At 40.3% G+C, this 27,066-nt stretch overlaps 1 protein-coding gene, 3 long non-coding RNA genes and 3 pseudogenes across 4 annotated transcripts; 4 read left to right on the forward strand and 3 right to left on the reverse strand.

Annotated features, from left to right (window-relative positions):
* Positions 1–37: 37 nt before the first annotated feature.
* Positions 38–1,534, reverse strand: LOC149105114 (uncharacterized). Its single transcript, XM_089272433.1, has one exon. It carries the CDS (start codon positions 1,532–1,534, stop codon positions 323–325), a length of 1,212 nt encoding a protein of 403 aa, XP_089128559.1. The 3' UTR covers positions 38–322.
* A 20-nt stretch (positions 1,535–1,554) lies between these two features.
* LOC149105115 (uncharacterized) lies at positions 1,555–3,143 on the reverse strand (annotated as a pseudogene).
* Positions 3,025–3,961, forward strand: LOC149105116 (uncharacterized; annotated as a pseudogene).
* Positions 3,962–8,644: 4,683 nt separating this feature from the next.
* LOC149105117 (uncharacterized) lies at positions 8,645–10,660 on the reverse strand. Its single transcript, XR_016201424.1, has 2 exons — positions 10,435–10,660; positions 8,645–10,037 (listed from the first exon to the last, which is right to left on the reverse strand). It is a non-coding gene; the product is annotated as an uncharacterized LOC149105117 (long non-coding RNA).
* A 122-nt stretch (positions 10,661–10,782) lies between these two features.
* LOC149105118 (uncharacterized) lies at positions 10,783–11,553 on the forward strand. Its single transcript, XR_016201425.1, has 2 exons — positions 10,783–10,912; positions 11,337–11,553. It is a non-coding gene; the product is annotated as an uncharacterized LOC149105118 (long non-coding RNA).
* A 4,214-nt stretch (positions 11,554–15,767) lies between these two features.
* Positions 15,768–20,583, forward strand: LOC110050394 (GFP-like fluorescent chromoprotein cFP484; annotated as a pseudogene).
* A 1,517-nt stretch (positions 20,584–22,100) lies between these two features.
* Positions 22,101–23,579, forward strand: LOC149105119 (uncharacterized). Its single transcript, XR_016201524.1, has 2 exons — positions 22,101–22,484; positions 22,810–23,579. It is a non-coding gene; the product is annotated as an uncharacterized LOC149105119 (long non-coding RNA).
* Positions 23,580–27,066: the final 3,487 nt, after the last annotated feature.

Raw genomic sequence — 27,066 nt, forward strand, 5'->3', positions numbered from 1 at the left:
ATGTTTTTTTCGAGATTTTTCTCAGCTTCTCGTTTTTGATTTTTATTTCTCGAGATTTCGTAAAGAATTTGGTCTAAAAGTATTTTCTGAAAGTATGGCTCTGTTTTTAACAACGTTTTTGAATTGATAAACCCTTCTTTATGTTCATCAGTTTTTGCACATATTTCTGCAATTCTTTTCTCTTGCTTTTCATTTTCTTTCAAATTATCTTCCAATATTGATATTTGTTCTGCGAGTAATGTACTCTCTCCCAACACGGCAGCGATGCTCGTAATACACAGCGGCACCCAATGTCTAACAGTTGTTAACGAATGCTGGCCAGTTATTCTGAAGTTGCTGAGCCGGGTACTTCATCAACGCCCTCAAGCGGATAGCCGTGTTCATCACGAGAAGGGTGGCTCTGCTCTGGCAACTGTGGACTGAAATCAACATGTTTAGTGGTGATGAACACAGCGTTGGCCGCAGCAAGAAACCGGCCGCACTTCAAAGCAAGGTTGCCGGCCAGATTGGAGAGCTCTTTGTTCAAGATGTAGTCGTTTCTGAGCTCTTTCTGATAAGCGTCGGTGTCTTTGATTTTGACGGTCATTCCGACCACTTTGATTGCAAGAAAAATAAAGCTGTCGATCAGGCTTTCCGTTGTCTTTGAGCCCACGTACGTCTCGTAGCGTTTGGTGTATTTCTCGACCTCTTTGTCGCTCAGGCGCTTCACCTGCTCGTGGGTTAGCTGCACTCCGATGGCCTCTTGGGCTTTGCCTGTGGACACCAGCACAGCCAGCTGCTCGCGAAGAGCGGGAATGTCAGGTCCGGGGGCGGTTGGAACAAGGCCACCTGCTGTACCACTCGACGGCTCGGGCTCGGTTTGAAGAAGGTTCATAACTTCTGCTAACGCGACATCTTCTCCAGCCATTGCTATATACAACTTCATTTTTTTATTCAAATAACTTAACCCCGTATGGGTGGCGAAGCGAGAAAACGAGATAAGAGAACTCTCGCTTTTTAGCTTTGAAACCAGACCTTTGTACTCATCCGGGGAGAGCTCGCCGGCGTAATCATCGAAGATGGCTTTCGTGGTCCTGGCCGAGGGGGTGTAAAAGAGGACGATCGCCGCCACGTTCTCCCGGAAGGAAGATGTTATGCCGGTCATCTTCTGGGTCAGCGCCCAAACGCTGATGCCCATATGTTGGGCAGAAAAGGCGAGATTCACCAGCTCGCCTGTGCGCCCTTTCACATCTTTGGAGGCCGCGCAGTCGTCGAGGATTATGAGCGTGTTGGTGCCCTCGGAAAGCCATCTCATGAGCTTCAACCACTTTTCCACGTCGTGCTGCTCGCAGACTATCACATCCATTCTTGGATCGTTTTCGCTAAGCCGGTGGTAGGTCTTGTTGTGCGCGAACGTCGGGCAGATGAGAACGATGTAGTCGAACTTTCCGCGGAAAGGGCCGTAGAGCTGGTCCACCACGAACCTCGATTTGCCTGAATTAGTCCGCCCCACGATGAGAGCGTTGAAGGGTATCTTGCTCGGGTCCATGTTCATATTCCCTGTACAGATTCCAGCTATCTGTCCATAATGTTGAACTGTGTGTCGGCGATGACGAATACGTGGCAGTTCACGTTGCCTGAGCCTTCAGCTTTCCTCTCGATTTCCAGCTGGACACCGTCTGTACTTTTCACAATGCGCTTGCCACTTCCGTGCATTTCTTGGTCCGCCATGGTGCGCATATCAATCAGAAGCCCGAAATTATCTCCGGTGTAAAACTTTGTCGCATTCATGTGCTCGGTTTCATTTTTTCCTTCACAAAGAAGCGTTGGGCCTCTTTCCACATGTCCTTACCTACGATGCCGTTGTTGTAAATCATGTTGGGCGAGCCGTTGATCGTGACGCTGACTTTCGTCAGATCCGGGAAGACGTATTTTTCTGAATCTCTTGCGCCATCGGCATACGGCTCTATGAAAAGTAGCAGGATGGCTTTTAGCGACCTCTTTTGGGCGTCGACTTTGATGTTCTTCCTCGTGTCGGTGTCTTTTATGAAGATCTCCACTTTGGCACGCATCACGTGGTCATAGGCGAACTCTTTTCCGCTGGAGTAAACGCTGTACGCCTCGTCTGCCAGAGTCTTGCTGCGGATCATTTCGTACTCGAGCTGGATGTTGGTTAGCTTGTATTTCAGCTCGGAGCCGCCCTTGACCACATGTTCAGCTCCAGAAAGGGTTACTTCGAACGTGAGGTCGTTGTAAAGGGCCTGGGGGTAGAAAACGCCGTGATCGGTTAGGATCTGATGGTCTAGCCTGATCCGGTACTTGCTCCCGTACACCTCATTCAGCTTGTTTTCAGCGTCGACGCCCGTGGTTTTCTTGTCTCCCGCGCCTGAGCGGATCTTGCATAAGTTCTCGCTCTGAATCCCTTCGAGAAACCTGTTGTCTCGTTCTTCCTGCGAAAGGAAAAGGTCATCAAAGATTTTGTAGATGCCGTAGCCAACCGTGTCTTGCAGGGTAGTGCCTCCAAACTTTACTTGAAGCCTGTCAACGAGCGCTCGCGTGACGTTCTGGACAAGGAAGTTGTTGGCGTGCCCTCCAGAAAGGTCGATGTTAAAGACAAGCGCTAGTGAGCCCGGCACCAGAACCTCGTTCGCGTTCAGCTTGGGCACTGAAACATACAGCGTATCGCCGGGTTCGGCTTCAGTGCGGGAAAAGGTGATTCGCTTGACCACGCGCTCGGCCTGCATGGCGCGTAATGTTTTTTTGCTGTACGTTGCGCGAAGGTTCTCTGGAACTGACATTGTATAATACGCCGGCGATTATTTTCTTATTTGAAAAATAATAGGCTTGCAATATATCGCTATCTCGGCGGAAGGCGGTGGCGAATTTGGCTACAAAGACCCGGACCTTGACAATCGGCTTGACCACGATTATTCTGATGACGGACAAGAGGTTAACAGAACCCAACCTTTTGACCCAGGCGCGGCATCAACTCCCTACCAACCTGGCGCCCCCTACCACGGGGGTGAACAAACGGAAATGCCTACAATGCGGCACGAGCAGTCCGGCCTGCCTGACACTTCTTATGCCGAGACATCATTTGGGGGAGAAGATATCCCTTTGCTTGAACCGGATCCGGAACGGGAATTTATCATAGACCGGTTAAAAAACCAATTTTCCAAATTTAAAGAGAGTAGTTTTGTAATTATGAAAGGCACCAAACCAAAAACCAAGGGTCAAATTGTTGCAGTAGGTACGGGTGGAGGTGAGTATCCGATTATGAAAAAAGACGGGACAGACTTCATGAAATTTTTTTAGAAAGGTTTAAAGACAAACTTGGGCCTAGAACTACAGTTATCATTGAAGAAGACCGGGATACTATCAGAGAAATGAAACAGACTGGCAGAAGCTGAAAACCAACTACAACAGGCGGAAACACTATCTTCGCGAAGAGAAGAAGAAAAGAAAGAAGTGGAAGCTCTGAGACGAAAAATCGAGCAAAAAGACGCTCAGATTGATGTCCTTCAGGATGAACAAGGTTCGAATTTTGAAAGTGAAGCAGAGCTGCGCAGGCTGAAACAACTGAAAAAGAACTATCAAACCGATCTTGAAAACAAGAAAAAAGCTTTGGACTCGCTTACAAAACAAGCAAAAAACAGAGAAAAGGAACAAGCCAAGGTTGACAGACTCAGGGCCAGCCTCGCAGCAAAAGAAAGCGAAACGAACGCCATGGAAGAAAGGTACAACCAAACATAACCGTTGGACGCCCTGAAAGAGCAGGAAAGCGAGCTGCAGCGCCAAAACGAGGAAGACCAGGCGATCATCCAAGATGAGAATGCCTCGCCCTCCGAAAAAGAAGCTGCAGAAGGCAGAGGGCGGAAAGAAACGAAGAGATCGCGGGTTTGCAAACTCAGATCGCGGAAAGGGAAAGGGGGGCGGCCTCTCTTGGAAAGGGTCAAAGAGATCTTCAAAAAATATGGCTTGACATCAACCGCTATTCTTATCGCCGCCGCGACCACAATCGGCGCTGTAATCGGGGTCCTCACCAGAGGTTTGAAAGCCACCGGCAAAGCTTTGGGAAATGGCCTCAAAGATATTGCCGCGAAACTTGGTTCTCTGCTGCCCGGGCTGATTGGCTCGATTGTGAGCTTCCTTCTCAAAGCCGCCGGCCAAGTCGTCGGGTTTATGGCCGAGCACACCTGGCTGCTCATTCTTGCCGCGGTGGCTTTTTTGTTCGAACAGTATTTTAAGAAGCAGCGTTAAGTTACCGCCAAGCCATGAACAGCAACGCCGACAATCCGACTACACCGACAATTACCGCCGTTTTGTTAATTTCGTGTTGCGGTGTTTTATCTGGAGCCGTGGGCTCTATTTTTTGCGCCGTTGGCTGCGCTTGCTGAGTTTCGGACGAAGATGGTTTCCTTGATTCGGCTGTTGCGGCTTTGTGTATCGGGTTGGACGGGTGGCTGTTGGGTGGGTTAATTTTTGACGGGTCACCTGCCATGAGTTTGAGCCCAGTTTTTTTTGTCCCCAGGTTTACCTCGTTGTTGACCTCCAGTTTCATCCCGGAGACCGCCTGTTTCAGCTTGTTGTTGTAACCGATCGTGCTTGCGGTGTTCATTATCATTTGCGCGGGCATGAGCCAGGCCATGGGGGCAACAGCGAGATTGAGCCTCACCTTCGCTTGATCCACCGCGAGCTGGTACCTTTGCACGCTCGCGGCCAAGTCGGGCTGTCTGATCGCGTCTTCCATCAGCACCAGGAACTCGCTTTGGGCTTCTTTCGCCCTGCCACCAGAACCGAGAATGCTGCTACGGACGTTCACCTGCGCGCCCAGGACGCAGTAAACGAAAGCCTCGATTGACTGGTTGATTCTCGACAAGCCCGCCTGCGTCAAACCGTTCGCGGTGTTGGGTGCAAACCAGTCGAACTGCCGATCTCCAAAAACATCGGACCGTATAAACTCGATAAGGTCCCCCTTAATCAGTTTTCCACCATCGTCGCTAAACTTGTTCCACCCAGGATACTTATAATCTGTTTTTGTTGGCGATTCCCCCTAAGGCTTAACATACAACACCCCCAAACCACTATTTGCACCCGAAGTAAACCTAAAGTCGCTTGAGGGGTCTATGCCGAACTCGCCGCATATCCTTTTGTATGAAGCGACGTCATAATAATTATTCAATTGGTCGACGTCGGGTCTCCGGGCAAAGCGCTTATGCTCTGAACACCTCCTAGCTGGAACAAAATTCGCCTGACCGTGAAATCTGCGGGGGGGGGGGGGGGGGGGGGGAGATTCATCCCGCTGTCAAAGATTTCGCGAGAAACTCCGCACCCCTGTGTCGCGCAGAAAACCGCGAAGTTGAGCTGTTGCGGCCAATATTTCATGTCAGGCCCTCCTAACCAGTGTTTTGATTCGGTTCCAGACGTGTCTTTGAATTTGGTGTCTTGAAATATTTCTCTGAATTTCGTTGTGAAATATTGGTCAGGCGTGACGTATATTTGGATTTCGGCGTCGAATATTTTCTTCAAGCTTGACGCTTTGCCGTCGAAAGGTACCGCAGGGATTTGCAGGGAAACTTTTGAACCAAGTGGCGACAGTTGATACGGAAAACCCCCGCTGTCTCCCAAACCTAGCGCTTCTTTCATTTCGGCGCTTCAATATTTTCTGTCTGATTCGAAGACGCTTTGAAACGAGTCTTCGCTTTCTTTGAAAAACACCTCCGCGGTCACGTTATTTTTCTCGTCGACGCTTCCTTGCGAAACGAACCGGCTTTTGTCCGCTTTGGGGTAGCGGTTTAAAAAGTTTGTCCACGCCTTTTTCTTCGCCGCCTCCGCTTTTTTTAACGCAGGACCATTCCACAAATTCGCCATATTATTTGAACACAATTTTATTTGTTGAATATAAAAATGGTTGTTCTCACTATTGTCACGCAACATAACGGAGAGACTATCAATTTTGAAAAGCCGATACCGAAAGTGCATTTCATGAAACTCATTTCTTGCAGTTTGTACAACAGCTGGTACAACTTGACAAGAGAAGGTTCGGCCACCTTGGGGGATAAAGTCAAATCAGAAGGAAAAATAAAGGCGGGGCATTATAGTTTAGAAAGATTGGCAAAAGAAATAGACGGTCTGTTCGAAAAATATCAATATAAAGAGCTGAAAACAGCAATAAACCAACCTCTTGGCCAACTTGTAATCAGAAATTATGGGTCTGGGGCGAAACCCATTGAATTTGATCGCGATTTGGCAAATACTATTGGTATTGGGCGAAAGTTTCCGGCTAATAGCTTCGCTTTCGTAAAAAAGATTGGCTCTCCTGCAACATATTTCATTCATTGCGACTTGATCGACAAACCAAAGAATCTGTTCAATGGCAAAAGGTCAGATGTCTTGGCCTCGTTTGATGTGAAAACCAGGGTTCTCCGCAACAGGTTTTGCGAGACTGCTTTACAGGCCAGTTCATAAATAGCATCACCATTAGCGTCAAAGATGAAAATGGTGAACTCTTTGATTTCAAGGGCCTGCCGCTTCTTTTTGAATTAGAGTTAAATTAAATTTCTATATATACGCAATGTCTTCGGCGAATCTGTTGCCTCCAAGCGCTCCGCCTGACGAGCGTCTATATCCAGTGGTGGTGGAGCCTTCTCAAAATTTCCGCTTGCAGAAGGTCAACGAGATTTCCAACACTTTGGCCGGTGAGGTTCACCACTATCGCCTCGTTGCTAAAAAATACAAACGCGCGAGGAAGTTCGTTAATTGGGGTGCTGCCGGCTCCAGTGTTCTCTCGGCAGCATTTTCCAGCGCGAGTTTTGGCTCCGCTCTGTCTGTGGTTGGCCTGCCGGCAGCCATTCCTCTTGGCGGCGCTGGTGGATGCTTCGCTCTTGTTTCGTCGGGGCTGATAATCGCCAGCAAAAAACTCGATTCGAAAATAAAGAAACATCAAGAGATTACCACGCTCGCCGTTGCCAAGCGGGATACCGTCAACAGACTGCTCTCCAACGCTTTGAACAACAACGAGGTGTCTTCGCATGAGTTTGACACCATCCTTTCAGAGTTTCAGCAGTACAACTTTCGGAAAGATCAGGTCCGAGCAAGGATGCTTCGCCAACCGTCGAAGAGAGGGCTTACCGAGAACGCCTTCCAAACTAAAATGTGGTGTTCCAATTTGATAAAATTCAGAGTAAATACTGAGAACCACTTCAAAAATGGCTACTTTTTCGGTGTAAAATAGAAACCTGTCTCGGAGAAAAGTTATTTTTACGTTGCAGGCTTGGAAGTTTCGTTGGAAATGAGTGCAAAATTGGCCTAAAGTGAAACGTAGAGCTTAGACGGAAATCTATGATTGCCATTTAATTCCAAAGACGATATTTGCAATATACTAAGAATCTTAAACTGGTGTTAAAACTCAGAGGAAAAGTTTCCCTGTTTGCAAGGAATGAAAAAATTCTTCCGAGCAATTTCCTATTCTTGATTTGAACTGAAATGTAATGTTTAAGTCACGCATAAGAAACCAAATGACTTTTTTGAATTTCTTGTCTCGAGAGGTTCCTCCATAGAAAACGATTCAAAATTTCTGATCCCCCAAACAACACAAGAGAGGATTCAAAATTTCTGATCCCCCAAAGAACACTAGAAAGGGTTCAGAATTTCTGATCCCCCAAAGAACACTAGAAAGGGTTCAGAATTTCTGATCCCCCAAAGAACTCTAGAAAGGGTTCAGAATTTCTGATCCCCCAAAGAACTCTAGAAAGGGTTCAGAATTTCTGATCCCCCAAAGAACACAGGAGAAGATTCAGAATTTCTGATCCCCTGCAAAGCCAGTGTTACATCCAATGTAGCCACATTAAATCATAACACTGAAGACAGGGTTTAGATCTTGCTGCCTGCCTGAACAATGTCTAATCAAAATATTTTTTCTTCATAACAATATTCAATTAGAAATTTTATACAAATATAGCATAATTCTTAACAGATTCCATACACTCAGATTATACTGAGAGAGTGATGAAGAACAATTTTCTTCACAGCAGTCTATTAATATAACTGTAAACATCACACATTGTATTACAATGATCTATGCACTTCAAAATTACAGTAGCTGTAAGTTTAAAAAAACAATATCAAACAGTACCTAAGAGGATAGGAAAGTCCAGAATTGATCAAAACAGTAAGATAACTCAAACTGCACAACTGTAGGCATAAATGCAGACTCCACTTTCTCTGTCAGAATTTGCCCACCTTATGTGAAAGAAAAATTTCTAACAATTTCTGTTTAACATGGAAACAAGGCACCTCACTGTTATAAAACAAAAAGAGTGTTCAGGAACACTACAGTACATTACAGGGATGACAATTAAAGACTGCAATATACATGAACATTTAAATTTGCAGTTGATACATTTAAGTGGGTCAATGTACTCTACATACATGTATACAGTGTCCTCCAAAAACCTGTTGTCATATAGCAGAGGCCATGGACTTTAGCTTTGCCCAACACGTTTTTACATCTTCAATCTAACTTTTTGAGTGGGCTACCAGTTCATTCACACTTCAGTTACGCAACCGGTTTAACCATGCTCAAAGGAGAAGAGTGTGGGTAAAATTGTTTTTATAAAGACCTGACAGATATAGATGCAAGTATTGTAGCTAATGCTACAAGCAATTCTATTCTTTCTTTTTTAATTTGGCATACTCATCTTGGAGATGTTTCCTGGTAGCTGGCAATAGTTTGCTGTCCTCAGTTAAAGAAGCCCTCCCAAAAACAATCATATCTTATTACTAGTTTATTACTAACTTCATGCTGCTTGCAACTATCTCATTCCTGGTTGAGGGATGCAAATCTCTATTCTTTTTTCTATCCAAGAGGTTTTGTAGATAGAGGATAGCTATCTTTGACATGGCTTAAAGCTAACTAATATCTATCTATCAGATAGTTAGGAAATAGATTGACTAGCTAAAAACTAGCTTCCTGTGTAGATAGTCAACAGATACTTAGATGGCCTATCTATCCACTAACTTGTCTATCCAAAAACCACCACTAATGTAGTAAGCCAAAACCTAGGCTTTCTGAAGACTAGTCCTTACATTGAACAATAAAACACTATCCTATCTAGTAAAAGATAGCCTATCTGAAAACTACCCATCACTCATATCGCACTGTGATAACCTACCCAAAACCCAGAGATAGTAAACAGATAGCAGCCAATCTAAAAATTATCCATCACTCATGTACATGCAGCACTTTAATATTTACCTAACCAAAAGCTTTCTTAGTCACAGGTGGTGAAACTATAGCTAACTATTGAAAACTCTTCATTATTCATTTTATATGGATCTTTGATAACTGCTCTTCAAATCCTAAACCTAAGTGAAACCTCTGTATTTACACAGGAAAATGTATAAATAACTAATAGTTTTATTTAAACCTGCTACAGTTGTACATTAAAATTTAATACCAAAAACCAGGCACATCCAGATGCAAAAGGAGGACAAAATCTGGCTGGAAATGAGTTTCCATTATGTTGCGATTTATCACAAAACTTACTTAAATTTAACATATATCTTTCTAAAATCCTGTTTGAAACACTTCTCAGCTACTTAAATTGGAGTCTAGTAAATGTTTACATTCTTCAGTAAATTTTCATGAAATGTAAACAGATTTCATGACCGGAAAAGCACAAAATATTCTTGACATGAATTTCAAATTTCAATTACAATAATTTCTTCATGAAAGTATTTTTTTCAATTAATTTTATCCATGAATCATGGGTTTTTCAAATTATGGCAAGACTTATGTACAAAGGTCTGGAAGTGGTTAAAAGTAATTTTCCGTAACCTAGCTGTGAATTATATCTGCTGTTCTAAATAACCTCTATTTGCATAAAGAAATGCCAAATTATAAAGGACCTTTGGAACACTGCCCAATTAAAGAGAACTTCAACCACCCTAATGAAAATAACATCAGTGTTTTGCAACTCAAGTAATAAGTGGCAAACAAATGGTCTTGATAATGTAATATGCACATCTAACATAACCTCAAGAGCACCACCATCAACCTGAAAATCAAAAAGGTGAAGGATGTTGCTTTTTGATATCTTGTGTTTTAGGTGTTGTATACTACATATGTATGCCCAGTTGATCCTAGACAAGATATACACTAGATATATAAGAAGTATATGTAAACTACATGAGAGAGCTCACATTTATTGCACTTATTGTACTTTTACAATGAATGATTTTCCCAACACGAAATTGTTCGTATATTGTTGCGTTGAATACAGTTGCTTTCATAACTCCTTTAGGAAATGAACATTTGTATTCACGAAATCAACAAGACTTAACAGTGTGTTAAAGCATCTGCATCTTCTGTAATCTTCCACGATCAATTTAACCGGCCAGAACGTTTCCAGTATTTTAAGAACCGTCACAAATTATGCAAGAAAATCAGTTTACCTTGGAAAGCTGCAGGAACCATAACCTTTCTGTAAACCTGACGAGTGTAAGAGAAACCGCCAGCTGCTGGCAAATAGTTTGATTGCCACACTGTTTTGCCGACGAAACTTCATACTTTTCCACCTTTACTGGGATTTGACTCAACTGGAATAACAACGGACATCTGTAAACAATTTGTGACTGCTTTCCAACGTAGAACAAGGCTATATAATAACAGAGAGCTTTGTTATCGAATCCTAATAACATTGACCACGATCTTTGCCCGCCATTTTGGTGTTTCCGTCCGATCCCATAATCCTTCGGTCAATCTGATAAATGAATACTTTTGACCAGCAGATTCCCTTTCCAAAGGAGTCGGTTATTTGCGCGCAATTTCGAATCCGACATTGTCAATAGCAGCAAGAAGCATGGAAGGATTTGTCCAAGTTCAAATGAGTATCTTGGTTGCTTCGGTGAAAGAAAGGCAAGTCGCAGAAAAGTAAGTATATCATAATTGTTGCTCAACATTACAGTTAGCTGCTCAATCTTTGAATCGAAATCAATGTTGTGGCTGAAGAAATTTCGTTGTTATATTTATTTCGCGATCACTGAAACACAAGAAAAACGTTTGTTCTCCTGATTTTATTAGCACCCGTAACGAAGAAATTATTCACACGCATTTCCTATGTATGAAATGCTTGCATAATAGCTTGTTAGTGTGCTTTTTGAAGAGGTAACTTAAAGTTTACACTGAATTGATTTGAAGCTACAGATCACGCTCGATACACTTCACTACCGCATTGCCTACATACTGCTCACTATTCTTTACAAAAGAATACACTCCCGATCAATTGATTAATGGAAAACAATGTTAATTCTAGCGCTATTTATAAGAATATTTAGCTTCAATTGCTTCATTGCAGAGCAGAGGGAAAAAAAAAGGCAAGAATAGCGGCCCTCAATCCGAAACGAACACATTAAAGCAGAAAACGGAGGTGGCGCAGACGGCAGCTGAGTCCTGATTAAAATTCTTGTTATCTTTGATGTGGACTTTAAACAACAGCTCGTAATTCTGGAGCCTAAATTCATATCTTTTTGAATTGAAAATAAAACCTTTCACTGTCCGAAATGAAACTGCAATTTTTGTCTCCATCCTTTGGCGTGGTTTCAAATCGTTATTAATAATAACCTAGCTGTGAATATTTCATTTGTGTACTTTTCTGATGCCCTTTACTCTGTGATCCTTTTGTCTGTTATGTGTTTAAAGTTACTATCCAATCGTTACTTTTTAGCTATCAGACATCTAGTTAATTTCTTGTGAATTATAAATAGACAGCCATTTCTGTCCTGTCACCTGACAAGGGGGATCAGAAATTCTGAATCCTTTTAAGAATTATGGGTAGATGACCGTTTTGTTCTGATAAGTTATGCACTGGGGGATCAGAATTTTTGAATCCCTTTAAGTCATGTGGGATCAGAAATGCTGAAATGTTGTAGAATTATAAATCGACAGCTCTTTCTATCATGTTAGCAGATTTGGTGGGGGAGGGGGATCAGAAATTCGCAATACTTTTAGAACCATGAACAGATAGCCGTTTTTGTCCCGTGAGGTGGTGGGGATCAGAAATTCTGAATGCAGTTAGAATTATAAATAGATGACTGTTTCGCTCTGACGGGTTGCGGACTGGGGATCAGTTTTTTGAAACTATTAAAGTCTTGGGGGATCAGAAATTCTGAATCCTTTTAGAATCATAGATGGATGACCGTTTTATTCTGATAAGTTGTGGGCCGGGAGATCAGAAAATCTGAATCTCTCAAAAAAGGAAAGCGCGATGGGTGCACGATCTTTTTTACATTAAATTGTACATTTTGGTGAAATTGGATGTATTGTCCCTGGCGGACTCAACTGAACACTTCTTTTTCTCCTTCCAATAAGCCAAAACCTTTCGGAAACACAAACTTTTTCGGCATCAAATACCAGTACCCTTCGGAATTTTTCCAAATTGGAATGCCACATTTTAGTTTGGAAGGCGTTCCGAGGTTGATGTCAATAAAATGGAGAAAGACATCCGCGACAGAATTGAAGCGGAAATGATAAAAAAAATCACGAACCCCCCCCCCCCCCGCTTCGAACTAAGTTTTAGAAACAGACGGTTTTGTTTGCATGTTACAAAAACATGATTACCTGCTTCCACTTGGTTGCGTTTCTTGTGAGTGAATATTTCGCCCCTGAGTGGCAAAAAGAGTCTCGTGATATTACTCGCGAGGTCGTCGCCGCAATGGCTGAGGCGGATGCTGAAGTTTTTCGCTAAAGCAATCTGCCGTCGGAAAGGAACAACTCATGATAATCATAACCATACCAGGAACATGGTTTTAAAAAACCCTTGTACTCAGGGGTGACTTCAATGAGAGGTATTACCTCGCAGCTCAGCTCCATTTCATGAACAGTTCCCTCATCTAAACATTGGAAACATTTCCCCTCGAAAGGACAGTCGGGATATTCGAAGCATATTATCATTGGGGAAATCTGCTGCTTGAGTTCACAGAATGGCAGTTTTAAAATGTTCCCGTGTACCTCGCCCCACCCCATTTCCTTTTTTTCCTTGAGTTTTTTCGCAATGAACTCCTTGAGAATCATCTCACGAAGCTCTGGAGGGAGGTTTTGAATGGCCTCTGAAAGTTGAACATCGGACGAATATCTTGCGGCAGCCATGTCGGCGTATACACTGTGCATACACTTGTTCAATACGAAAATATTTCTGGCGCACTTTTGAATATAATTAGTGCGGGCATTTCTTCAAGAAAAAGAATTTGTGTGGCGATTGATTACAGGCGTTACAGCTTCGCTGCGCCGCTCGTGCGATTTTATTGTCATACTGTTTGCGTGACACACACAGAAGATGAGGGTTCTGGTCGCAGCACAACAAGGAAGCAAACAGGCAAAAAACGCTCCCACCCTCAACTTCCCGATGCTTGCGAGGGAAGTTGAGGGTGAGAGCGTTTTTTGCCTGTTTGCTTCCTTGTTGTATACTGCTGCGCCAGAACCCTCATCTTCTATGTGTGTGTATTGGCTGTTGAAAAACTCTATATTGAAGTGGACGAATAGAATATTTGTTGATCTTCTTCACATGAAGAAGGCCTATGAAGATCTAGACAGAAGAGTATTTGAAATATTAAAACAAGCCGCCTCAAACACGCTGGCGCCATTTTTTTGTTTGTTTGTTTTTTTTTAATCCGTCAAATCTACGTACCTTATCAATTCGCTTGAAGCAACCGTATCCACGCAAAAAAGCCCAAACCTTTGGCTCGTAAAGTTTTACAAACTTATCACACCTCATAAACGATGTTGTCAACGTCATGCCACCGACCAATCAAACACAAGCTTGGAACTACCAAGGAAAGTTCCAATTACTTGAAGGTAACCTATTGAATTGAAATTTGAGGAAAACTAATTACTGATTTGCATCGTGATCCGAATCCAAAATCCCATCCTTTGTGTTGAGTCGTGGAGAAGTGTAAGATCTCTGAGAAACGTAATGAATAATAAAAGTTGTATATGTTATTGCAGAGTATTTCAGAAGTTATTGAATGATCTTGAACTCTCCTACAATTTCAAAAACAAAACGCTGACCGTTTTTTGCAATGTTTGTATGTAAAAACTAAGCACGATTGATAACAAACCTAAGATGTGGTTACTAGTTTGATTTAAATCTACCAAGCCAATTAGAGATTATGATTGATTGATTGCCTGATTATGTCCCTGAAACAGGCAGATCTTATATTACGACGATAAGACTTCGCTTATACTACATGAAATTATGTAATTAAAAAAACTCTGTCAACACGAAGCCATTATTGTTTTTGTTTTTGTTTTTTTTTTGGTGGAGAGCAAGTGAAGGCGAAGTGCACTGCCAACACGTGCAAACCGAGGAGAGGGACGCCCACATCACTAGAAGTTGCCCCAAAACGAAACCATGTGTTAAGGCCGTGGAGTTTTTGTCAGGCGAGATTAGCCCTATAACCTTTCCTTGTGGGATATTTTAAAGTCATTTGTTGTAATTCGGCACCTCTTAGAAACAGATGTAAAAGCTATGGAGCCTAGAGTAATTTTGTTGATTCCACTATAGACCAACCTATACCCCTCCAGGCGATATTTCGAGTAGCTGTAGCTACTTTTAATCAAGGACCAAGAACATTCAACGTTGCTGAAATACTTTTAGTTTCCACTGTCTGCACTGTTAGATCATGAATTTATCTTTTTTTCTCTGGGCTACAGGATAAACTTACTGATTTTTACCAGCCATGTGAAAAGCAGTTTAGTCGTGAAATTATAGTAACCGCATTTCGGGGGCCATGTTGCGAGTTTCTCTTAGAATGATAGTAATAATAATACTAACTTTATTCAGTTGATAAAAAATTCAAAAGCCACAATTGATAAAAGATGAAATAATTAAAAGTTTAGAAAAGGTTACATAATAAGAGATGGAGAGGCGAACTTGTGGCTAGGTTATGTCTAACCCATATATAAGCAAGATGTTTAGCTGGCCGATTGACTTTCTCCTCTTAGACGATAGAGCGGTTTTCAACTGAGTGTCTTGAAATTTGGCATGATCGACTTTGTCAAACGCCTTACTCATATCAAGAAATAACGTCCGTCTGCCTCCCAGCGTCGAGCTGCGCCCCTATGCAGTCAAGAACGCTGGTTAGTTGAGTAACGCAGGACCAGCCAGCTAAGAAGCCATGTTGGAAGAGGCTTATCTTGTTATTTGCCCAAAGTGCAATACCGCTAAGACCTTAACGCGCCCACCGCATTGCTGCTTTTAAGCTCCCTATACTAGATTTAGATTTATATATATTGTATAATTTTGTCTCTTAATTATATCTAAGGGGGCCGCTGTAATTGGCTAAGCTGTAGCGACTCCCCTGGCCATTTTGTTTTGCTTTGCTGTCCGTTTTTTTTTTTTTTTTTTTTTGGTGTTTTTTTTTTTTTTTTGCTTCCTCTTCTTTTTCTTTTTCGTTATATGTAATAGAAGGCCGAAGCTTAATAAATAAATAAATAAATAAATAAATAAATAAATAAATAAATAAATAAACCAAAACCAAAACCAGTTACTTACCAATTAGACTACTCAGCTCATCTAAAACCGTAGTCAAACTAAAACCAAAACCAAACCCAAAGTGATTGTCTGATTACATCCGACACTCAATTGAAAACCGCTCTACAACGTAATAAACCGCACACACGATTGCACTTGCCAAAAATAGTTGGTTGACATCCCAAGAGCTGACCATTTTAAAAAGCACTTAGACACGTGTTGCCTTTTCACGGGAATCGAGGCAAAGACATTACAAAAATGCCAGAAGTACTTGGTGTGTTCACTGGTTGTATTCAAGGTTACTCGATAAACTTTCTAGTGTGACTCTTTCTTAATAGAAAGGTTAACGCTGACGAAATGAAGGACATAAATTATATAAGTTATTGTAGAGTATTACATAAGTTATCGAATACAATAATTTATGAGAAAGGATGTATCTCTGCTCCATTTTCAACTCTTCGTGTAACAAGAAAACACTCTTACTAGACTGATTGATAAAAAAGTCAGGATGTGATGCCGAGTTTAACTGAAATCTTTTAAACCAAATTAGATTGGTTGAATGGCTGATCGCGTCGGAGAGACAGGCAGATATTATAGATAACCGTGAAAATGACCGCGCTTTTGATGTCATATTGCAACTCCTTATTAACCGAAGCAATGAAGTTTAACCCTAATGCTAACGGAATTGAAAATCAAGATAACAATATCTTTACTTGATGATATGATTAATTCTATAATTCCATACGAAAAAGTCCCTCTTTAAAATAATTCTATCATTACATTTGTTAGTCGATACCCCAAGGTGATTTTCATGCGAACAGCGAAAACGTGTGGCTTCGGCTAGACATCAAAGGGTTGCTGTTTGTTACAATGGGTTTTTTGTTACTTTAAGGTTCCTGGCTTATGATTGGTTCAATTTTGGGTGTGGCATTCAGGTTTAAAGCAGCATTCTCAGTGCTAGCGTCCCATTCACCCTGGTGGTTTGGAAGAGAGCAGATCGAGAACAAAACGAGGTGTATTAGGCTAAAGTCTTTCTTGCGTCTACCATCATGGTAACTGTTACACGAGAAAAGGTTTCTTTACTGCTTATTCTGAATTAGTGGTTGGTCTCAGGTGTTTCCCAATTTCTTTCCGCAGAGTGTGATAAAACCAGAAATGAAGATCAAGCTGCGTATGGAAGGAGGTGTAAACGGGCACAAGTTCATAATTACAGGGGAAGAAAGAGGCCAGCCTTTCAAATAAGTAAAAGTTTACAAATCTTTGATCATTGTAGTCACCTATCTCTTCAGCACACTAGTGTGACGCTTTGAGGAACTCTCGATATCTTAGGGTGCGTTCCTTTGGGGTGATCCGGATCCGGATCAGTAAACAAAGATCACTCGGATGATGGTGCATCAAAGGAACCGACGAATCCACTCTGATCACGGATTTATCGGTTCTTTTGATGTACCATGATCCGAGTGATCCTGGATCACTGATCCTGATCCAGATCATCCCAAAGGGACGCACCCTTCATGTTTGCAAAGGGCTCAAGTTAAAAATAAGTTCTGCATTGCATATGAATGAGTACGTTTCCTTACGTCTTTGGTTTCTTGTTTGTGTTATAGGGGAAAACAGACTATGGACTTGACAGTCATAAACGGCGGACCTCTGCCTTTCGCTTTCGATATATATATATATATAAATATATATATATATATATATATTTAATTTATTTATTTTTATAATTACATTACATTCATTAAGTTACACCTACATTGTATATTACACTACCACACACTTCTACACTACATAATTTACTTAATTACTTTACATGCTACTTTTACATCCACATTGTATACTACACTACTTCACACTACTTATACTTAACACCCGAAACGGAAATAAATCACTAAGGTTTACAACGCTTACAACACTACATAAGTTTTCTAACAATACAGAAAAAAGTGTCTATACAATAATTATTCAATAACAAATATACAAATAAGTGTTTCTAATTAATGAGAGGCTTCCACTTTCCTTCGTGGATGTTAATTCGGTTGTTCATTATGGCTATAGATCGTTCAATGGATTCTATGTGATCTAATTTTATTATGAGATGACGCAATGATGGTAGAATATTCTTCAGACGACTGTGGTAAATAACTAGCTTTCCAGCGATGATAATATGATTTAAAAGCAACCAATGAGACCTTTTTTGGGTCAATCCAAAAATTATGTCACAGTCGTTTAGAGAATCGATAGCAATGTGCAAGGATTTAAGCCAAAGAACAGCAAACATCCAGAATGCTACAATGAAATCACACCTACAAAAAAGATGCTCGAGAGATTCATCTGACATTTTGCAAAGAGTGCAGAGGGGTGAATCAATCATTTTCAATTTGTATAAGGATTTGCTGGTATAAATTATTCGATTTAGTAATTTATACTGAAAAACTCTTGTCTTAGTGTCAAGCGTGACAACATGAGGAATTTGATAGATCACTTCCCAATTAAGATCACCACTATTCTGAAACAAGGTACTAAATTTATGCCGTGCTGAAGGATAGACCTGAATAATTTCTATAAGTTTCCAATACAATTTCGAGTGATTGAATCAAGAGGAAGAGTACTATCTTTTAAGTAAAGAGTGTAGCTGAGCATGATATTCCGAGAGTCAGCTGAAGTGTTAGCTGAAGTGTCAGCTGAAGTGTCGTCTTTGGAGTTGATGAGCTTTTTCCATGTGAGAGGAATGGAATTGAAGAGACCAAACAGTAACAAATAATCATTAAAATTTAGCCTTTCTGCCTTGAAAAAGGTCCAAGGTTTAAGGCTACCAGTATTTGTTAAGATATTAGCAAGAGATATGAGACCTGTTGAGAAGAGCGTCTTGTTGAAAATAGGTTTACCACCGATGCGGAGGAATTGGTTGTTCCATAATAGTTGATTTAAGGCTTGTTCACGGGACAAAATGGGTTTTACGGATAGATTGCACCTGACTTAGGGAATGTTTCGAAGTGCAAGCTTTCGATATCTTGACAACAGTATTCGATTACGGCAACAGGGTATTCGCCAAATACCCAAAAGACATCCCAGACTATTTCAAGCAGTCGTTTCCTGATGGGTATTCCTGGGAACGAACAATGAGTTATGAAGACGGGGGCATTTGCATCGCCACAAATGACATAACGTAAGTAAGATGTAAATCTGATGCCTTTCGCGAAGAAGATTTGTAGGTACTTTTTAGTTCCATTCAAGTCAATTAAATTTGTGCGCCTTTTTAATCTCTTTATGCCCCTTCTTTTTCTCTCGGTACAGTTTTAACTTTCTTATTCTTTTCTTGCTATATAACGTGTGAACCACAAGATTTCATTGTCAGGTTTAATCGAAAGGCGAGTCTGTGGCGAAGAATGAGTAACCATGGTTTGGTTTGGTTTTTTCGGGTTACATAATTTTAGTAGAATTCAATGTTATTTATCTTCTCAGCTCAAAGTATTATCTTTGTTTGAATGTATTAAGTGATTCTGGTGACTGCATCTGATTTGTGTCAGAGTTTTAAATCTTCTCGGTCTGTTTACGCGTACTACGTGAATGATCAACTCGATTCGGGGCACTTCGCGCTTGTGTATAGTTTACTGATCTGAATGAATAGCCACCACAAAAAAATCAAAACGTGATACTTTCGTCGGAGAATTGCCGTTCAAATAGTTATCCCAAGTCAGAGTATTCTAAAATTCTATCTACAAATCTTCGGAGCGATTGCAGTTTATTTAGTTTAGCTTTGCATTCCCTGTGGAATGAGTACGCTACATCAGCTGGTACTTGCAAGCTCGTGTGAACAGTCTTCCAGAGTTTAGAATCTGGAGAAGTTTGGACGATGAACGTGCAATAATACATCTAAACAACTCATATGTTTAAGGTCGCCAAGAAAAGATCATTTCATTGACATACTACGGAAATTCATTACTACTCTTCAATATATAGTCCTTTTCCTCCTCAGTTCAAAACTGACGTCACCAGCCCTAGTCTCCGTTGGCCTCGGTCGTGTGCTAAATAATCCCGACTTAACAATTCATGAAAAATAGCGGTTTTAACCAACAACACAACTGGTTGCGGTATTTTGCTCCACAAAATGCATATAGTTAATACCGATAATAATATATTTTGGGGTTACATGCACTTTAAGGCATTTTTCCAAAATGTTTCTGTCTGTGTATAATAAAAGGGAAAAATCGCCACTGGTTTCATCTGGTGTCATGTATTAAATTATATTACCATCTATGCCTGTAAATGACAAAGTGTTCCTTTTATCTTTGCATGATAACGCTGACTAAGTTTTATTTCGTTTTTATCAGAATGAAGAAAAACGTCGACAACTGTTTTCTCTATGAAATTCGATTTGATGGGGTGAACTTTCCTGCCAATAGTCCAGTTATGCAGAAGAAGACCGTGAAATGGGAGTCATCCACTGAGAAAAAGTATGTGCGTGATGGAGTGCTCTGTTGCTGGAAGGAGGTGGCCATTACCGATGTGACTTCAAAACTACTTACAAGTAAGTTCTTCGTTTTTATTATGCGTTTAGGATATTGATGACTCGCAGTAAGGAGACATGAATAGGTTCATCGAAACATGATTAAGTTTTAGTGGTCACTGTTACAGTGGAATCAGTGGCCTAAGCTCCGACTATCTAGATATTCCCCATGTGGATATTGTGTTGAACACGACTCGGAAACTATCTGAACCCCAAAGGCACGATCCAGTTATTTACCCAGCGAACAACCTTACCTGGGAGGGAATATATTTCTTTTTTACCAGGATAGTGAATTTAGTTCGGAAGCTGGTAGCGATAAGTGCTAGCAGGTTTCACTTTTAAAACAGTGTTGTATTTGTTACATGCTGATGCACCCGACCCCGTTTCGCTAATTCGAGTTTGTTTGCTCCTTTGCATGCAGAGCTAAGAAGGTTGTCCAGTTACACAGAGTATCATTTTGTGGATCACCGAATTGAGATAACAAGCCATAACAAAGATTACAACAAAGTTAAGCTGTATGAGCATGCAGAGGCTCATTCTGGGCTGCCAAGGCAGGCCAAGTAAAGGCTTGACGAAAAGTCAAGACGACAACAAGCAGAAGAAAAGTTGTTTTATTTTATTTTATTACTTTTTTTTAATTTAAAGCCATTTACTCACTCAATGTTTTGTTTTTGGTGTTTGAAAAGCACTAGCTTTACAGTCAAATTTAGTTACAGATAGTTTCCATATTTCAGGGCATTACAGTTGTAGTCAAATATATACAAGTACGAAAGTAAATTTATAGTGATAATAAGCTTGTTGTCAAACCAGGTTAATTTTGTCGGGTGTTCTTATCATAGAGTACTGGTTTTTGAAAGATTTTAAATTGTTTCCTTTCCCTTCTTCTAACCTTTTCTTTGCTTTAAACGGTAAAATACGACAAGAATGGTTCAAGATTTAAAAAGTGTTTATGAATTTGCATGATTCTCTACGTGATCTGTAATTACTGATAATGGATTTGACGAATTTTGCCCCGTCCATTATGGGCCATCATGGCTAGGTTCTGAGACCTATACTTACGAGTATGCTTTGGTTGATTTTCCAACTTCCAGTAAATGCATTACTTGCGGAACTCCAGAAAATAAAGTTCTGAGGTGTCCTTTAGATATATCAATCCAGTTTTAGTTCAGGATATTTGTCTCAATTTGGGTGCTACCTCCAACTTGTTTACAGTATCATAGAACAGTTGAGAATTGAGTCGTGATCTGCTTATTTGATCAAACTTAGGTTTCTCTTCGGTAAATAGTTTTCTATTATATGCTTACCAATGAAAGCTGTATTGAAGGATTTTAAGTATAAGTTTAACATGAGAGAAAAATATGGGTAGTGACAAAAATAACGTGACGAACATATCCTAGTAATCTTTTGAGCCGTTAGTTGTTAAGGAAAAATATTATGTGAATGTGCTTTTAAATTAAGTGGTCGAAAATACGTATAATCAGCAATTGTGAGAAGAGCATTTTGAAAAGAAGAGATAAGGTCAGTGAATAACAGAGAAGAACTTTGTGAGAAGTGTAATTCAGAGAAGAAGGAAAAGGTCTGGAATCGAAATATTAAATATATATCTCGCAATTGAACTTGTTTTGGATGTTTTACGACTAGGGGTACCTCGTTTGCTGGGCTAGTTTCCCCAAAAAGCGCTCTACACGGGCGGCATCCTTTAACATGAGGATAAAACTGTCGTCGTCGTAGCCAAGTTTTGTATATTTTTTAGGTCATAGAGTACTGGCTTGTGAGGATTGCGGTAAATGTAATTAATAATTCAACTGTTTTCGTCCCCATGCTTTTCACTTTCGTTTTTCTTTAAAACCGTAAAGTGCATCATGACGGGTGGAAGTTTTAAAACGGTACTAAGTCACTCGATCAATCAGCCAGTCACTCACCCCGGTCTTCTTTTCTTTAAAGTTCACTTAACCTATAGATTCTTATTTGGGCCTAATGAAATCAATTGTTCTATTCGAAGCATTTCGAAGAAAATTACGTTTAATAGAATTTTCCCCTTCGAAAGTCTTATTCAGGTTGTTGAAAGACCGAGTAGTATGACTGCGTTAAACCATCAGAAGAACCATTGACCTGTACCGTCGAAATTATTTTCTTCTCTTTTTTTTCTTTTTGTCGGGACCATCGGGGCATGAAAGGGGGAGATTTTCAGATATCCCATGACGCTTTGCGGCTTTTTATTCACTTCATGCCCCACGCTTTCGAGTTTTCGACGGTTTCGACTGTGAATTTTATTTGGCGTTTCTCTGCGACGGAGCTTACTTCAGGTAAGTTTAAAAGATCGCCTTTGTTTTTTTATACTTCCATGACACAAAGAAATGTTTCACTGCTCAATAGATTTCATATTCTCTCTGTTTAGGACCTCTCTTTGTTTCACTGTTTTGCATTGCAAATGAAGGAATGGTTGACTGCTCTTAAACAATCGGGTGAGTGTGACTTTTTCAGTTGAGTTTGCATTGAAAAGATTATTCATGTAGGCAGAGAAGAGATATGTGATATTAGTTGACCTCTCTGACCTCTTTTGACTTCGCGATTTGGACAGGTTTGTCCGTTACGAAATTCGGTATTTTTCAACCGTTTCTCCGCCAAAAATGCAAAGCGAAGGTGTCAAATTCTGTAATACGAATGCCAATTTCACCGTGTGCTCGCTTATTTATATTTATTGACCCTGTTAAAAGCGCTTTTAATATTTCATATGTGTTCACGTTAATTCCCTTTGTATATTTAAATGTCTGTGAATCATTCTTTTAGATGAATATTGTTTTTATACACCATGGATGGATCGCAGAAGCGATCGCACGTGGCGACTGGCAACACTCCACACAAATTAGCCGACAAAAAATCTCGCGAAGAGATCATTGAAAGTAGTCACTCACCCGCCAGGCGTACACTTGGCTTTGGAGAAAGGGCAAGTCCTTCACGAAAGGTATAAATCATTTTTCTCTGTTATAAGTTTAACGTGGGCTTGTATGTAGTTCCAGCTAAGTTTCCGCTAACTGAAATAAGACTTTTCAAATGTCTTTGTAATTTTTGTTTTTCCTATATCAGGCATCAAGTCGCCTCCTTCAAAGAGCTAGGTTGGTAAGATCGCCAAAAAGTCCGAAACAGTTACCATCAACCTCGAGGATATCTTTCTCATGGCAAAAAAAGGAGCAGGTCGCCTTGGTTCAGTTTGTTGCTCTCCTTGATGAGTCAAAAAACGATGGCTCTGAATGGCCCACATTCGGCAATCGCCATGAATACTGGAATAAAGCTGCCGCTTTCGTTCAAGAAACTATAAGAACTGAGTTTCGAAGATCTTGTGAGTCAAATATTAATTATTTATTACTTATTTATTTATTTATTTATTATATCTGAGACAACATTATGATTTAGCTGTTTTTTTCCAAATTTGTTAGTAATGTTTTGCAACTTTTTTGTAAATTTGTTTTCCTTAATTTCCTTATCAAGGGTTTTCCTTTGCCAAATATTTTAGTTGAGCATACCTGCATCTTTATTAGTTCTTGAATTACTGTGTTATCCATGTGACAAAAAAAAAAAAAAAAAAAAAAAAAAAAAATTACAATGTTTCATTCTTAATAATATTTTACCTGTGTGAACCTTAATTGCCCAGAATTTTTTTTCTATATTATTATAGTAGAAGCGACACTCTTTTGCACAGTACTTGTTTTAGTTCCATATCGGACATACCAAGATGCGTTTTAAGCCCATAAAACTACGCCATTTTTGCCGTTTTCATAGGGGCTTGAAAAGGCAATTCTTCGACGGTCGACGGAATCCTTCCAAATGCCTGAAAAATTTAAAACTTCCTATTGTTAGATAGAAGAAAGGTAAAGCTCTTATGCTAAGTTTACCCCGTGTTCTAGTTTTGTAAAGTGTTTCAATGCGAATACCGAGAACTTCGTCAACTTTCCAGATACTTTTTGTATATTTAATGAGGCAAAAAGCTGTATTTTCGTTTTTTGCGAATTTCTCGAATACTTTAAATTCTAAGAAAATCGGAATAACATTTTCGAAAGTAGCTGCCTAAAAGAGTTCTTTAGGCAAAGTTTCAGGATTTTCGATTTTTCGAACCTGGCCAGCCATTCTCGATATTTCCGGTCAGCGACTCTTAAAGATGTATGCTTGACCTCATGGGATCAGGGAGGGGGGGGGGGGGGGGGCATTGGAATTTAGTGTCACTGACATTTAACATTGTTGAAACGGAAAAATAAATTTGACTATACCTGAGAAAAAACCACGACATGTCCAAATTACTGAATCGCCGTTAAAACTACTCTCTTGGGGTGCCTGCCTGTAACAAAACGTTTATCAATTAAGGGATTGCTTAGGGAAAACATATTTTGTTTAAGGTTCTTAACCAGTCGTAACTTATGTTATGGCATAAGTTTGCGTCCTAAGCAAAAACACGAATTTGTGTTAGTGCCGGTCGGCAAGAAAGTTCCCCAAAGCGCGTTATGTGTATGGGTCTATTCTTTAAGTGACACGATTTACAAGGGACTATTAAAAGGGACGCTATTCGCAAGGCAGGAGAAGCATTTTTGATCTCCAAGGGCAAGCCCCTTAAACTTTCTGGGTTAAACTTACGTGACGAAATTTAATCAATTAATTTTTTTATGTATTCGCTTTAGTACACGTTTCCTTTTTCTCTATTTTTGTCAGCCAGTCATGTCACATATTTCCTTAAGTATCATTTAAAATTTCGTAACCGTCTTATCCATATCTACTTATCTTCAATGTAACCCCTGAAGAAGGTTAGTCCTTTCTAACCGAAATATTGGTCATTAAATTTACCCTTTTCAGCTGTCCGGTCAGCCCTTCAATAGGCCTTATGTGCGATTGCGTAACATGCTCAAAATTCACCACCAAGCCTCGTTTGCGTGACATTTTCTCAAACCTCCTTTACCTTCGTGTTGTTTTCACGTGGGCATTCTTTTCATTATCGCTGCTTTGGGAATTAATTCATGATAAAATTTGAAATTTTAACTCTCAAACCGAGGCGTGGTGGTGATTTTAGCTCGTCTGATGTCATCACGCATAAGAGCTATTGGTTTTATGCTTTATTTTACACTGCTGATCCTGATCTAAACCAGTTTCCGGCCTCACCCCACTACTGTTTGTACAACTGGTCCTTGCATTACAGTTTATCCACATATATTATCCCTAAGCCCCCTCTAGAATTTCCTCGGCCTTTGACCCTTCCCCACCCCTCTAGAATTTCCCATTCCTTTCGTTGGGGGAGGGGGTGAGGGAGTATGAATATTTTCTGGAACCACAGATGATAAAATCTGTGCTGTATATTTAACATTCCACATCCAGGCAACTGTAATAACTATGATTTCCTCTGTTTTAAACAAATTCATGAATCAGTAAAGAATAACTGATATATTTTCTCAACATAACCAGAACACAATATTCTTTTTCATCATACATAATTACTTTTTCGGCTTTAAACTACAAAACGAATAACCTCACCTAAACCCTTGGACAGACGCCAAGGGACAAGAATCTAAGACCCTTGCTTATTTTGCTTTGTCAGAAGAGATTTTCCTCAATCGAACTGCCGAAAATGAACCTATTAGAAATCTGAGCTCTAGGCTTTTATTAAGGCAAAAGGGCAACGAACATTTTTATTTGTAATTTTTATTCGTGAGCTTTTATATGTTTTTCCCATGAAGTTTTGCCTTTTTAAACTCTTAAACTTTTTTGTATTTTTACCTTTTCAAATTTTTGTAATCTTACAGGACCCCTATGATAACAGTACTTTCAAGTACTGATGGGTTAATCCTGTATAAAGATTCGTTCATTATCATTATCATTACCATTACCATTACCATTACCATTACCATTACCATTACCATTACCATTACCATTACCATTACCATTACCATTACCATTACCATACCATTACCATTACCATTACCATTACCATTACCATGACCATTACCATGACCATTACCATTACCATGACCATTACCATGACCATTACCATGACCATGACCATGACCATGACCATGACCATTCTCATTCTCATTCTCATTCTCATTCTCATTCTCATTCTCATTCTCAATCTCAATCTCATTCTCATTATTATTATTATTATTATTATTATTATTATTATTATTACTCTCTCATAGTACGACACCTGGATATTACATACAGTTTTTCCTGACGAAAGGCTCATACATTTTCTATTCCATTAGCTTGCTTAATACGGATACTGGTTAATACGGACAGCGAACACTTTTCTGTGAACCGAGTGACACGCTCTCATACTGGGTCCTCCGCTTTGTGTACAGTATATTTTCATTTCCCACGACGTTTATGCTGATTGTATCCTGTGATAAAATGAAAACTTTCTCTGCGATAATACAGCTTCGTTTATAAGTCACGGACTATTTAGTACCATTTCAATAATACTGAATGTAATGGAGGCTTTGGAAAACAGGAAAAACGACTTGAAATCAGAAGAGACTTTAGTGAGGGAGGTTCAGGGTACGATGAATTGTCGACGCGGTCGTGGACCAAATGGAACGATTGCAGTAGCAGCTGCGGTGAGGGAAGCAAGAGATTCCTACAGCGCACGTACATTAACGTCATCAATGTAATACACTCGAAGTGTTCGGAAAACAGTTTACAGATTCAGTCTTGTGTAGTTCCACCCCTGGGGCGGATCTCGGAGGGAGGCTCGGGGGATTCGGTTGAGCTCCCTAAATTTTTTAAAAAGTACGACATTAAAACACGCTGACTTGGCCTCAGAATGCCTGAAGTCCCATTTCGGAGGACCTGAATTTTAAAAATTTTCAGGGAGGGGATACCTTGGTACCCCCCACAGTGGACCACCCTTTGCAGTTCCGTTCTCGAATCCCGTTCTCTAAAATCCTGTATCTGCCCCAGCACCCTGCTGAAAACGATCAAACTGTCAGCTCAAGAGTATGGAAGGAACCTTCAAATGCTTGTTACAATCCACTGTTTGTGAGGTTATAGTACTAAACTTGAGAAAAAACC

Source organism: Orbicella faveolata, unplaced genomic scaffold (genome assembly GCF_042242905.1).
Source record: "Orbicella faveolata isolate gen_17 unplaced genomic scaffold, um_ofav_v1 contig_34, whole genome shotgun sequence".
In the NCBI taxonomy this organism is placed as follows: Eukaryota; Metazoa; Cnidaria; class Anthozoa; order Scleractinia; family Merulinidae; genus Orbicella; species Orbicella faveolata.

Coding starts and splice junctions, on each gene's coding strand:
- LOC149105114 (XM_089272433.1), bottom strand. CDS start 1,534: ATGAACATGGACCCGAGCAAGATACCCTTCAACGCTCTCATCGTGGGG.